The sequence below is a fragment of the Antedon bifida genome, chromosome 7 (assembly GCF_963402885.1).
Source record: "Antedon bifida chromosome 7, ecAntBifi1.1, whole genome shotgun sequence".
In the NCBI taxonomy this organism is placed as follows: domain Eukaryota; kingdom Metazoa; phylum Echinodermata; class Crinoidea; order Comatulida; family Antedonidae; genus Antedon; species Antedon bifida.
Genome location: NC_136232.1, coordinates 8,957,985 through 8,971,068, shown reverse-complemented (window position 1 = coordinate 8,971,068; position 13,084 = coordinate 8,957,985). Strand labels below are relative to the sequence as shown.

At 31.4% G+C, this 13,084-nt stretch overlaps 1 protein-coding gene across 1 annotated transcript; it reads left to right on the top strand.

Annotated features, from left to right (window-relative positions):
* The first annotated feature begins 4,225 nt into the window (after window positions 1–4,225).
* LOC144848886 (von Willebrand factor D and EGF domain-containing protein-like) lies at window positions 4,226–12,546 on the top strand. Its single transcript, XM_078705838.1, has 17 exons — window positions 4,226–4,406; window positions 4,988–5,173; window positions 5,341–5,400; window positions 5,748–6,010; window positions 6,237–6,329; window positions 6,433–6,780; window positions 7,283–7,359; window positions 7,635–7,698; window positions 7,903–8,157; window positions 8,444–8,691; window positions 8,788–9,037; window positions 9,369–9,533; window positions 9,678–10,049; window positions 10,129–10,383; window positions 10,526–10,640; window positions 10,865–11,801; window positions 12,201–12,546. Exons 1-17 carry the CDS (start codon window positions 4,226–4,228, stop codon window positions 12,307–12,309), a joined length of 3,978 nt encoding a protein of 1,325 aa, XP_078561964.1. The 3' UTR covers window positions 12,310–12,546.
* The last annotated feature ends 538 nt before the right edge of the window (window positions 12,547–13,084 follow it).

The following is a 13,084-nucleotide window of genomic DNA, read 5'->3' as shown; positions in this document are numbered from 1 at the left end:
ATTTTTTTGTCAAACTAGTTTGATAGTGTAGATAGTGCTTGAGTCAATTCAAATCATATCAGTTTTCATTTTAAACAATGAAGATGTGCAGAATAAAAAGTTTTTTCTCTTAAAAAAAAATAAACCTGAGAAAAAAGAAGGCTTATCAAAGCAGAATTAGTTTAACAAAGATTTGATTATTTCTATCTGACACATGTTACTGTGTATTTACATATACATGTGCTTGGATGGAGGAGTATATTTTACCTATTGCAGTCTATACTGAGCAGACAACAATTAAAATGACTCAGAGACATCATCCTTACAAGCATTGTTTTCATCCCCAGAATCTGAGAAATAAAAAAAAAATTTAAATAAAAATGAATTGGAAATTACTTGCTGAGGTATGACAGATAAAGTTCATTGTATGTAATACTTAATTTTCTCTATTTCTTTACAGCTTCTACAAATTACCATGTATGAAGGTAATGTACAGGATGTCTAAGAATAGATAACAAGATATGAAATGATAACAAGATTTGTTCAGAGTACTGAAATATTTGCAGCATGCTTGCATCAAAGTTGTACAAAGTTTTTATGGTAAGGTACAAATCTTGATTTTTTGACCACCTAACAACACTTTCTTCTGGCAGACTTCTTCTTCTCAGTTGGTGTTACAGGAATTATCCTGAATCAAATTAAATAAATGAGTACCATTGAAATTCAAAATTTATGAAGAGGATGATGATCATAACTTTTTTTCAGCCATAATATTTTGTAATGTATTTGTTTCCTACCTTAAAGGTACACCTTCCAGCTGTTGATTTACAAGTCTGACAAACTGAATCATATAGAAACATTGCTGCCATACTTTCACTGATCAATTCACCATCATTACTGATTGATATCAGGTAGCCAAGTTTTTACGTACATTATAAGGTATGTATTTTGTAAATGTTGTATCTTATGTTATGGATATCCTGATCATTTTCTGTAACTTTGTTTGTATTTGCATGAATAGAATAATAAAAGGTATCTTTCTATTATACTTTATTTTGATTTTATTCTGTTGTCTTAACATTTTCAAAACCACTTTGAAAATATTAAGGCAACAGAATAAATAAATAATACCTTGATGTCTTGTGTACTCTTCAGTTAAACCACTTTTTGTTGGAAAGTCAGAAAAAATGCATTTACTGTACCAGACTATCCCACCTAGTAAAACTAAATAAACATCATTAGCATGTTTAAAACCAATTTAAAAAAATACTTTTGGAGATTTATTGCCACCAAATAGTATTAATTATCAAATTCATTATATCTGGGTTTTAAAAAAATATACATATATTTTCCCTTCCACAAGGAAGTACACTACAGTGCAGTCAATTCTCCAGAAAGTGAATGAATAATTTACATTAACGGTACACAAAAGAATTGTTGTTTACCGATATAACAAAGTTTGGATCATATACAAATGGTTTGAATTCATAATCCGAAAGTAGATCATCTGGGTCTTGTTCATTGTCTACTGCCCTCTTTTGTATGTCTTGACATTCCAGAAATACACCATTTAGTTAATCCATTGCAATAGTTACATTCAATTTCATCTTTAGTCTCACCAAATGTACAATAACGATGAATCTCATATGGATCAGACAGGTTAATATTCTTCTCAAATAGACTGTCTTCAACACTGTATTCAATGATTAAACATATAAAATAACTTATTAAAAAAATATACAGTATTACACAATATTGACAATTAATTTGAATTGTTTTGAAAATGTATAGGAAATACTCAAGGATTGAGTGTTTTTAAAAAGTTGACAAGGCCTACATTTAAAATTATCCAAATTATATGATAAAAAAAAAAAAAAAAGAGACCATCACTAAATTAATACAAAACATATTTACTCAAAATCGCAGACTGATAAATGAAGAGAATAAATATTAATAATAATAATAAACTAAAAAAATCACATCCCATAACTGACCTCCAAATGGAGGATTGTTGGTCACATGGTATTCAATAGGCCTATGAATACTCTAATGACCACTTACTTCATCAAGAGTGCAATTTTGTTATATGCTCGTTCACTCTTGTCGATGTCAATTGTTTACACCATGCGTGACATAAGCATATAACCACATCCAAAGATAGAACACTGCCTTTCGGGCTTGCTTGCCAAGGAGCGCACAAAAAATGGCTTCTAATTTTTCATTACTCTTTTATTAATTATTTATATTCTTCTCTGAGGACTGTACATATGTATCTATTTTTTTGATAAAATTAATAAAAGTAAAAACATTTGAAAAGTTAAAAAACACATGATGGTAGGTAAATGCAACTGAACTATCATAGTATATGGTACAGTATTAATACATATTAAATAGTTTGTAAATCAATGTTTGTTTACTTTATCTTTGAAATTTATTGGAGTTTCCCTCGCCATCCCCTTCAATCTTAGGTCCACAGTTTAATGATATGATACATTTGATTTACTAAAGCACTATTTATACTACTCACATCTGCAAACAATAGTTTTAAGCATGCTTATCATTTGCAAATATTGGCAAACATCTATAAGTAATTTTGGAACATTGCAAACAGTTTGTTTACTTTATCTTTGAAATTTATTGGAGTTTCCCTTGCCATCCCTTTCAATCTTAGGTCCACAGTTAATGATATGATACATTTGATTTACTAAAGTTTATACTACTCACATCTGCAAACTTATCAATGGCACGGTGTATTGGAAAACATCCATAAGTAATTTTGGAACATTGCAAACATTTTGCAAACCGATTTTGTTTTTTAAAAAAGGCATATTTTAAATACTGAAAATATTAGTATAAGGAATATTGAAAAATAACATATATTTAGAAATTTTAAAATATAATAATGATAAAAACATCAGAAAATATTTAATAGATAGACAGTTAATTTTATCATTTACAAAATGAAAATCCACAGGATGTTTTTTATAAAGTGACATCTATATATAAATTTACGTAAGGGCAAAATTCAGTAAATCGCGCATTACTTCTAGAATTTTTACTCGATGGTATATAAAGTTGGTTCTTACTTTCTATACTGATTTTAACCACCTGATGTAACCCTGTTTACTAATTAAGTTAAAACGAATTTAGGTTCAACGATTTGCCCCAAATAGGGTGTTTTCCGATCATAGTATACACTGTCTAATGGATGTCCATCTTGAAAAATACCTGCACACAATAATACGAGGATGCTTCGCATTTACCTGTCTTCTTTTACGATAATTGTTTTTAATAGCTGAAAACCGGTTGAACAGCTTGAGTACAGCATCATAATGTTGAAAACAGGCCGATTTTCTTTAAAAAATACTATTTTGATAGATTTAATATATGTTTATATAACTGTATTGATTTTCGATGAATGGAACATTCCAATACAATTATTTGGTTTAACACAAGTACCAGCTCTGCAATTAACCTAAAACATTTAGATATAATATCGCAATAGTTGATTGAATGATAATGAGTTCAGGGAGAAAAATTGATAAAATTTCCCCCCAGTTAAAAACCAAGGAAACAAGTAACAACATTTAGTTATCATTCTTTGATTATTTTAGCCACCCTGGTGCCAATGTTATCTAGCTTCTCTATTGTAACTAAACCTTAATCAATCATTTTATCTTAATATTATCTAATGGTATATTTCCCTAATTTGGTACCTAGTTAACTTTAGATAGCCACTATTATAATAGACAGTCTGAAAGATAACTTGGGGATCATGGACGTGTTCAAAGTTTTTATATTCTGTTCAGCTAGTTTTGTGTCTTTGGTAAATGGACAAGGTAGTCATTCATATTATTATATTATTTCTAAATTAATTGTTTTCTTTTTTCCTGTTACTTTCCACATCCTTCTGTATATTTTTTCTTTTTTCTAAAAAACCAGTTAACCATAAAATAGAATGCTATTTATTTCTTAAAATAGAATCAACAGAGTAGTATGTTATTTACTGTTGAGTGAAGTTTTAGATCACTCATTTCTTACTGAAAATACTAAAACATAACAAAATTTTGCGTTTAACTTTTAATAAATTAGGTTGGCTGGAAACTCTGAAAATGGGTGTTAAGTTAAGGTGGCATTTCATTGAGTCTTTATACCCAAGAGTAGGTCTAATTAGATTTACCAGTTAATAGTTTTCTTTGCAGCATGCTATTTAACTGCTGGAGATCCATGCAATACAAAACTTGAGATGACCGACTGGCATCGTAGTATTAAGTATGAACCCGAAGGAAATAGTTATCTAAGCGACAAAAGTCTTCAGTATGGTTGGTATAGATTTAAAAATGAGGGTGACAGGACGGATATCAAAATGCCACTTTCTAGTCCAGGAAAGTATCACTGTGGAACCGAGTATCCGATATGGATTCGTGGTAATTTATATTTTGTTATAAACTTTTTTGAGCCATTGCTCATTACAAACAAAATCTATATACATTTTTTAAAATCCAACAGTCAATTCAAGAACAAAAAATGGGAATGTAACTAAAATAGTGATAATGAGTACAAACACTTTTCAGCTTGGTGCTAAATTTGTATATATCAACTGATTCTGGATTTTACTTCAATGTGGAGTTGCTCCCAAATATATAACATAATTTGGTAATTCTGCCTTACTGTTTTATATATTGTTCTGTTCATATTTGAAATAACTGATATGATAAGTACTTTTTTACCCAATTCACTCAAAAAGAACCCTAATTAAGATTCTGAAGGAAAATAAAAATTGTTTTAAATTGTATTTATTTCTATTGCAGCCGATTCTTGGTACTGTATCTATTTTCGAAGTATCATATGAATATTTGGTAATATCACATGTATCTAATTCTTAACCTAACCTTACATTAATACAGGCATGTGATGCTGTATTACCAAATATTCTTATGATACTTCGGAAATAGATAGTATGTGGAGATACAGCACTGTTAATCAGGGGTCCATTAAATATTTCCAGGTACAGGTACAGTTTATCCAGGAATTGGTGATGGTATTAAAACTGTGGTTTCATGTGTTGATGATGGCCAAAACACTTGTAATTTCCAACAAAATATTTGTATCAAGGCATGCAGTTCAACAGAAGGTGTCTATTTTGTTCACTTTTTGTATGCATCACCTGGATCTGGTTCGGCTTATTGTACAGGTATGTTAGCATATTACTTAAAAGGACAGGATTATGGTGAGCAGATACTATGTGTTTTGAAACTTTCACACTGTATATTTATTAAAATTATGAATTAAATAAAATCACCTTACTGTAGTCCACAAAAATAGATAAATATAATCTAGCACTTTATATCTAACATTTAGATACGGTTCTACCATGCAAAAATGGTACTAACTCACCAACAGGATTTCCACCATGTAGTGGTAAGTCATTTGCTTTTTAAACAAACTGCTTAATGATGAGACAATGAATAAAGCTTCTGGTTTTTTTTTGCATCATCTCTCTTAACTTTTGAAATGCAGCCAGCACCAGCGCCTTTTTCTCATCTTTCAGCTCATGAAATTATTTGTACCAAGCCACTCATATAAACATTCATTATTATCATTGTATAATATGTTATAGCAATTTAGTAATGTTAGGTTGAAAATTATGGTCTGACATGCTTGACTGTATTTACAAAGAACTATGCATTGTTTTTTCTTTAAATCATACATTGTATGTGAGGAAAGATGCTTTTGTAGTCTGAATGTATTGTTAATACTCTCTACAGGTGGTTTTCCTGTATTGGAAGGGAAACCAACATTAAGTTTTCAGAAAGAATCTACTGGAGTATCAACAGTTTGCCATTATAAATCAGAAAAATATCAAGAACAATTGGACTTCCTTGTAAAATGGTTTATAAATGATAATTTGGTCTATTGGGAAGATTATAATCCTAATGTAAATGAAATTGATGCGTTTATTAGTGATGAGTGTGATTGTGGAGATTGTGATGCAAACCAGTGCATTCTAAATGAGAAACTCAACTCTCAAGTAAGTTTTTTTTTATTTTTGTATCATGACACTAGTTTTGTAGTATTTCTTTGATACATTATTTAATGTTATGATTTATCAATAGTTCAACAATTTGACTTTGAAATTTATAAAAGTAACTTAAGAAATATTACTTTGAAATTATATTTTCAACTGGTATTCTTTTTACTTTTTTTTATTCATTTCATTCATTTCAAACACTTGTTGTGCTTTTTTGATATTTTAGATTCATTGTGAAGTTGGGGCAAAGTTTAGAAACAGTGGAGATAATGTTTTTCCACCAGGAGTTAAAAGCAACATCCTTTTTGCTGGACTTATTGTAAGTTCATGTAAGAGACATAATAACATTTGTCAATTCTCATATCATGGATAATTGTAGTAAATTGTAAATCATACGATGTTTCATGTGAAATATTTTTCAGATTCAACCAAATGATGAAGAATTTGTTATCAATGAAAATGACGATGGTCAAATTATTGAAATTACCACATCATTTCCAATTGTTATGCGAGATGAACAAAATATGGACCCACCAGAAGTCTTTATTTCTGTAGTGTCAACACGCGTAAATCTTGATATAGTAACAGATTCATGTATACAAAGAATAACAAATGATGCGCCAGCGAATTACTCAATTATAGCAAAGCGTGACAACATTGATGATGGGGATGATATCTCATATTTAAAGTTTAAAGGGGATAAAATATCTTTCAATGTAGAAGCATCCAGGATATGGGAAAACCAGGCAGACAACTTACCACATTTCAAAGTAAGTAATCTATATTTCAACTTATAATTCAATCAATCAAATAAATGTTATTATGTTATTCCATAAAAATTAAACATGAGGAAATGCACAGAACATCATTTGAAGTCATGGAAAAAGAAACTAAAATCTTTTAAGAATGGACCCTTAAAAAACAATAAAGTAACAAACAATAACAATAAAAACAAGAAAACATTACTTTAAGAAGATGATAATAGTGAAAAGTTGATCAATAAATGTTTGAATAAGAATGTGATAAGATTATACAATATTGACTAAAGAACACACAACACCATATTTGGTCCTGGGCATGCTGAAACAATTCATTAGAACATGTGTTTTTGATCAGTATTTATTTTAGTTGTGATGTATAATAAATTAACAAATAATATTTTTTTCCCAAACTCAATATATGAAAATATCTTGATAACCAATTCAGTAAACATTATACATGTCATAGCCCTTTTTCACTAATACTGATCCTATGTCTGATTTAATTTTATAGGTTATTTCCAAAGATGTTCCAAGCACAACAATCTGCACAACAACAGGAGATCCACACATTACTACTTTTGATAAATGGTGTGTTTGTAGTTTCCTAAACAAAGAAAAATATACCTGTATTTTAACCTGTGTCCTTATCCTACGAGAGATAGTCCATAATGGAACTTTTTATTAAATCTCACTTATGAGGTTTCGCTTAAACTGAACAAGTATGATTATTTTCATTAACCATAGAAAATATAATAAATACATAATACCTGATGTTAACTCTAAATTCCCAGTCTTTTCCACTTTCTCTTATCATTCTAAGGTCGTTTGCACTGAAGTTACAATGTTTTTTATATTTTGTAAAGGTATTATCATCTTTATGCACCTGGAGACTACTTACTGTATAGACACAAGTATCTTCCAATACAGGTAAACTGCTAATTTGATGTTTTTAATTTTAATGATTTTTCATTTGAAAAAGTTGTATTTCTAATAAACTGTGTTGAAATGTTGGAATAAATTTGTGTATAAAGTGATGGAATTAAAGTTGCCCAAACTGAGATTTTCCTAAAAGCTTTAACTCCCAAATGCATTACTAGCAGCACCATCAACTTCTTGTTTAATGATCTATAGGTTCAATCTCGACTTGCTTATTGTGGCAGTGTGACATGTAACTGTGGAGTTGCGGTTCAGATTGGTGACACTCATCTGTTCATAGATCGATGCAGTAATGGTGATAATCATCACACAACATACACAACAGATAATAATGGTGATATAGTTGAGGAAGTTAAGACAACAGCTGCAAGAGTTATAACAGCTGTGTTATTTAAAGATGGGATACCAAAACATGGGATAAACATACAATATACAAATGGAAAATATGAAGTAAGTATAAATCCAAAGGCAAAGTATTGACCATAACAGTGCTTTGGTGGCAATGGCTGGATCAACAATTTTTTAGCCTCCAAATACTATTACAAAATAAATATTCAAATTTTTTAGAATCTACTGACCTCCTAAATTCTATCCTAAATTAGGCTACTTAGGCCTACCTGAGAAAGGCACAAGACAGAATGAAGAATACTAGGTTTGATTGAGTAATAAGAAGATTTTTCTTTCTATCCAGGAGGGCTAGAGAACAATATGGCACACAATATATTATATTTTGTAGGTAAGATTACCGACAGGATCCGTTTTAACAGCTACATTATATAGATCAAATTATATAGAAGTGAGTTTAACAGGATCATCAGATGACTTCAATAGAATTGAAGGTTTGTGTGGTAATTTTGATGGAAATGGTGTTAATGATGTTGAATACAAAAATGGCAAGGTACCATATGACTGTAAACCATCTGATGGATGTAGCTGGGTTGGATACAGTTATGCAGCACCAGCATCGTTTTACAACATTTGGAGGTAATTGCGAGTTTGGATTTAGAGCTGTGATATGATATGTGATATATTTTTTAATAAGTTCTGTATATTTCTTGTTTAATCTGTGTTTTTTTACAGTGTTAAAGATGATAGTCTGTTTGATGGTAAGCTTAAACTGGGACTTCCTTATGAGGTTCGTCGTTATTGTGCATGTGGTGAGGATGGCACAACCATTCAATGCAACTACTGCAATGGATTAACTAATGGTGAATTTCTGGAATGTCAAGACATACAAAAGAGGGCAGCAGACAGTGAACAAGACCCAGATGATCTAATTTCGGATTATGAATTCAAACCATTTGTATATGATCCAAACTTTAATATATCGGTAAAAAACAATTCTTTTATGTTTAAGTGAAAGACCTCAGGAATCATGAATTGTTGGTTGTTGCACCTACTAAGTATCCTGGCAAATTCAAATACAGAAAAATTAAACTGGCTCTTAACACAGAATTTGATTTTGACATTTTTCTTGCTGCTAATGAGTTCTCTATTTAGGACTATTGATGTTTAAGTATAGTAGTGCTTTAAAAAATGTTGAAAATAATTGTGGTTGGCAGAAATATTTTTAATTTACCAATGAGGAAATTTTGGAGGTAATAGAGGAATATGAAAATGATTGAAAAAAAACACTCTTATTCTGCTTTATTCTAAACTAGGTTCCAGACTTTCCAACTCCGAGTGGTTTAACTGAAGAGTACACAAGAAGACTTTGTAATGAGACGCTTGTGAACTCAACTACTTACAGTTTATGCTTGAATCCACTCAACAATGGTTCTGTTGTTATTGATGATATTATTGAAGGATGCGTTGTTGATATCAAGGTAAAATTAAGTGCTAGTGCAAATAAACAAATGCTTTCATCAATTTCTGTAACATTTGGTAATATAACAATTTCATTTCATAAAAAGCACAGCCTGAATTTAAAACTATAAAAAAAATAGAACATTTTTATTATACCTGTATAGGTATTTGATGACACATCAATTGCCAAAGAAACCATATCAGTTCTACAGGAGCGTTGCAAAGTAGTTCTCTCTAGAAATCCCATGTACTGGGAGAAGACAGAAAATGGGACTCTAGCTCCACCCGCAGATGTACTAGATGGAATGTGTGTAAATGAGTGCAATGGAATGGGTGAATGTATAAATGGTACATGTGAATGTTATGATGGATTAGGAGGAAGTGATTGTTCAATTTCTCTGGTTGAACCCCCTTTAGTGTTTGCTGTTCTTGGAAAAGGAATCTGTGATGTGCAGGAAAGGCCGTGTAAATCAGCAAAAGTTTACGGAAACAAATTTGTAGAAGGAAACATCACCTGTCATATACAACACATTAATGTAAGTTTTAGTTTTTCAAATATTTTCACATCTTTCAGAAAATTAAGTTTTTACATATTTTATAATCTTTTTCTTTTAGGTGAGTGAGAACGGCATGGTCCTCCTTCCAAGAAAGGAGGTAGTTTCTGGTATATTTAGCACGCCTGAGGAGGTAAAATGTCCTCTACCAGAGCCTATTGTTCGACCGAACTCACTTGAAGAAACTGTTAGCAGTGGCTACCTGATATCAATCAGTAATGATGGTGAATTGATCAGTGAAAGTATGGCAGCAATGTTTCTGTATGATTCAGTTTGTCAGACTTGTAACTCAACAGCTGGAACGTGTACTTTCAAGGTAGGCAAAAATAAAACTTGATTTTGTCATAAATACACAGTTTCTATGCCTCAAAGTGTGGTAATTTTCCAATTATCTATATGTCTCCTTTTTCACACTTTCTGCCTTTTTTGATATTATATGTATAATAACATTTTTGCAGGATAATTCATGTAATATCAACGGTCGTTGTTACGCAGCTTCTGAAACAAACCCAGCTGATGTTTGTCAACAATGTCAGCCAGGAACTAATGTTAATGTGTGGTCAAGAAATCAAGGTTTGTCTGTCACTAAATTTGATTTTTGTTTGAACTTAATAATTACTAATACAAATGAAAAATATCTAATACCTACAACTACAAAACATTTATTTTTTTTGTATTTTTTTATATGTATTTGTCAGTTTCTGGTTTTGGAATATTTCATTGCAGACTTAGCATGTCTACTTTTTCATTATTTATGTGTGTATTTAACGATTACTTGAATTTCTTAAAACAAATAGATGTAGGGTGTTTGAGCATACCTGGTATTAACAGTACTGCATATAACTGGACCACCACAGAAATCCCAACAACTATAGATGTGACCACTGGCAAACCAACCAATTCAACAAATTCTACCAACCAAGTGACCACAGAAAACCCTACAATAGCCCAGACAAACCAACCAAGTACCGCTACAAACCAGGTTACCACAGGCAACCAGAGTACCGCTAGTACCAATAACCAACCAAGTACCGCTACAAACCAGGTTACCACAGGCAACCAGAGTACCGCTAGTACCAATAACCAACCAAGTACCGCTACAAACCAGGTTACCACAGACAACCAGAGAACCATTAGTACCAATAAACAACCAAGTACCGCTACAAACCTGGTTACCACAGACAACCAGAGAACCACTATCACTAAAAACCAATCAAGTACCGCTACAAACCAGGTTACCACAGACAACCAGAGAACCACTAGTACCAATAACCAACCTATTACCGCTACAAACCAGGTTACCACAGACAACCAGAGAACCACTAGTACCAATAACCAACCAATTACCGCTACAAACCAGGTTACCACAGACAACCAGAAAACCACTAGTACCAATAACCAACCAATTACCGCTACAAACCAGGTTACCACAGACAACCAGAGAACCAAAAGCACCAATAAGCATAGCACAATCAGCCAGACAACCAAAAGCCAATCAAATTCAACTATAGACCAAACCACTAAAGACAACCTAAATTCCACAATCATCTACCAGACATTTGGTACTGAGAGTACGGTTGACACAAGTGAACAGGAGACTACCGTGAACAACCCAAGTACCACTAGTATTAGTGGTGGAGGCGATAACGATTCCAAATTGGTTTTAATCATCGTTTGTTGCTGTATAGTAATTGTAGTTCCTATTGTAGGGGTGTTGATTGTATTTTGTAAAAGGTAAGCAATTGATAAATACATTCTACTCTCTGAATACATCATATTTCTGACAAAAGGTAAACAGATATAAGTTAAGATGACGACCTGGTATCTCATAAACTTAAACCCTTTATTTCTAGTGAGTAGAGTTCTCATTCTTTTAAAATATACCACAGAAGAGACGGAGACAATTTTAAGTATAAAAGCATTCCAGCTGTATATGATACAATAAATTGCCAACAAATGTAGTTGGTACTATTTCTTGCAGTGACCTCCTAGTTGGCAGTTGTACTGTTATTTCCTATTTTAAATATTTATTTCATTTTTTAAATAAATTATATTTTTTATTATTTCAATATATATTATATCTTTTGATATTTGTGATTTGTATTGTTACTGTTGATTTTTTTTTATTCTAAGGAAGGGGAATGGTCGTATTAGTCCAGAAGTTCCAGAAGATAATGATGAAAAAACCCTTTATCCTGAAGAAGAGGAGGATGAAAAAAAGATGAAAGAAACTAAAACTTAAGAAGTAATGAATTGAGATTAGTTAATTATTTGCTTTGTCTGTCAGTAAAATTAGGTCAATTAATTGAATGTTTGCTGTTTTGTTTTAAAATTGATCATGATGTTCTAATTTTCATATTGTGAAATGGATTCACTTTATGTTGCAACCTAGTAGACTTATGTTGCCTTTTAGAAGATAAGTTTACAAGAATGATGCAATAATGCAAAACTTGATAATTTTAGTAAATTTTTATTGTTAATCACTGATGGCTAAAAATAAAATGAATTGCTGTGTAACACATTGTCCTGTATTACTGTAATTAGATCGTGTGTGTTTGTTTGTTAGCAGGATTACTCAGAAAGTTATAGCCAGATCTTTACCAAATTTAAACCACATATAGATATGTGGTCAAGGACCACTCCATTTGGAGGTATTCCGGACCAGGATCCCAATTCTGGACCACTTATTATTATTTTCAGACCTCCTATTGTTAAAAGATAGGAGACAATTTTCAAAAGCTGGCGATCTAGTACTGAGCAGTCTTAACGTAACGTTCGTTTCATAGTAAAAAGAAATTACAATATAATATATTATTAATAATAAAATATTAAAAAAAATAATAAGGATGATGAAAAAAAGAAGATCCTCAGTAGAGCAGGAATTGAACCATGGACCTCAACTATGTAAGGCTGGATATATAATCACTACACCAAACCTACATTCACAAAGTTGTAGTGAAATTAGCCTCATCACACACAGCATTAGGCACAACAATTAAAAAATATATATATTTTCG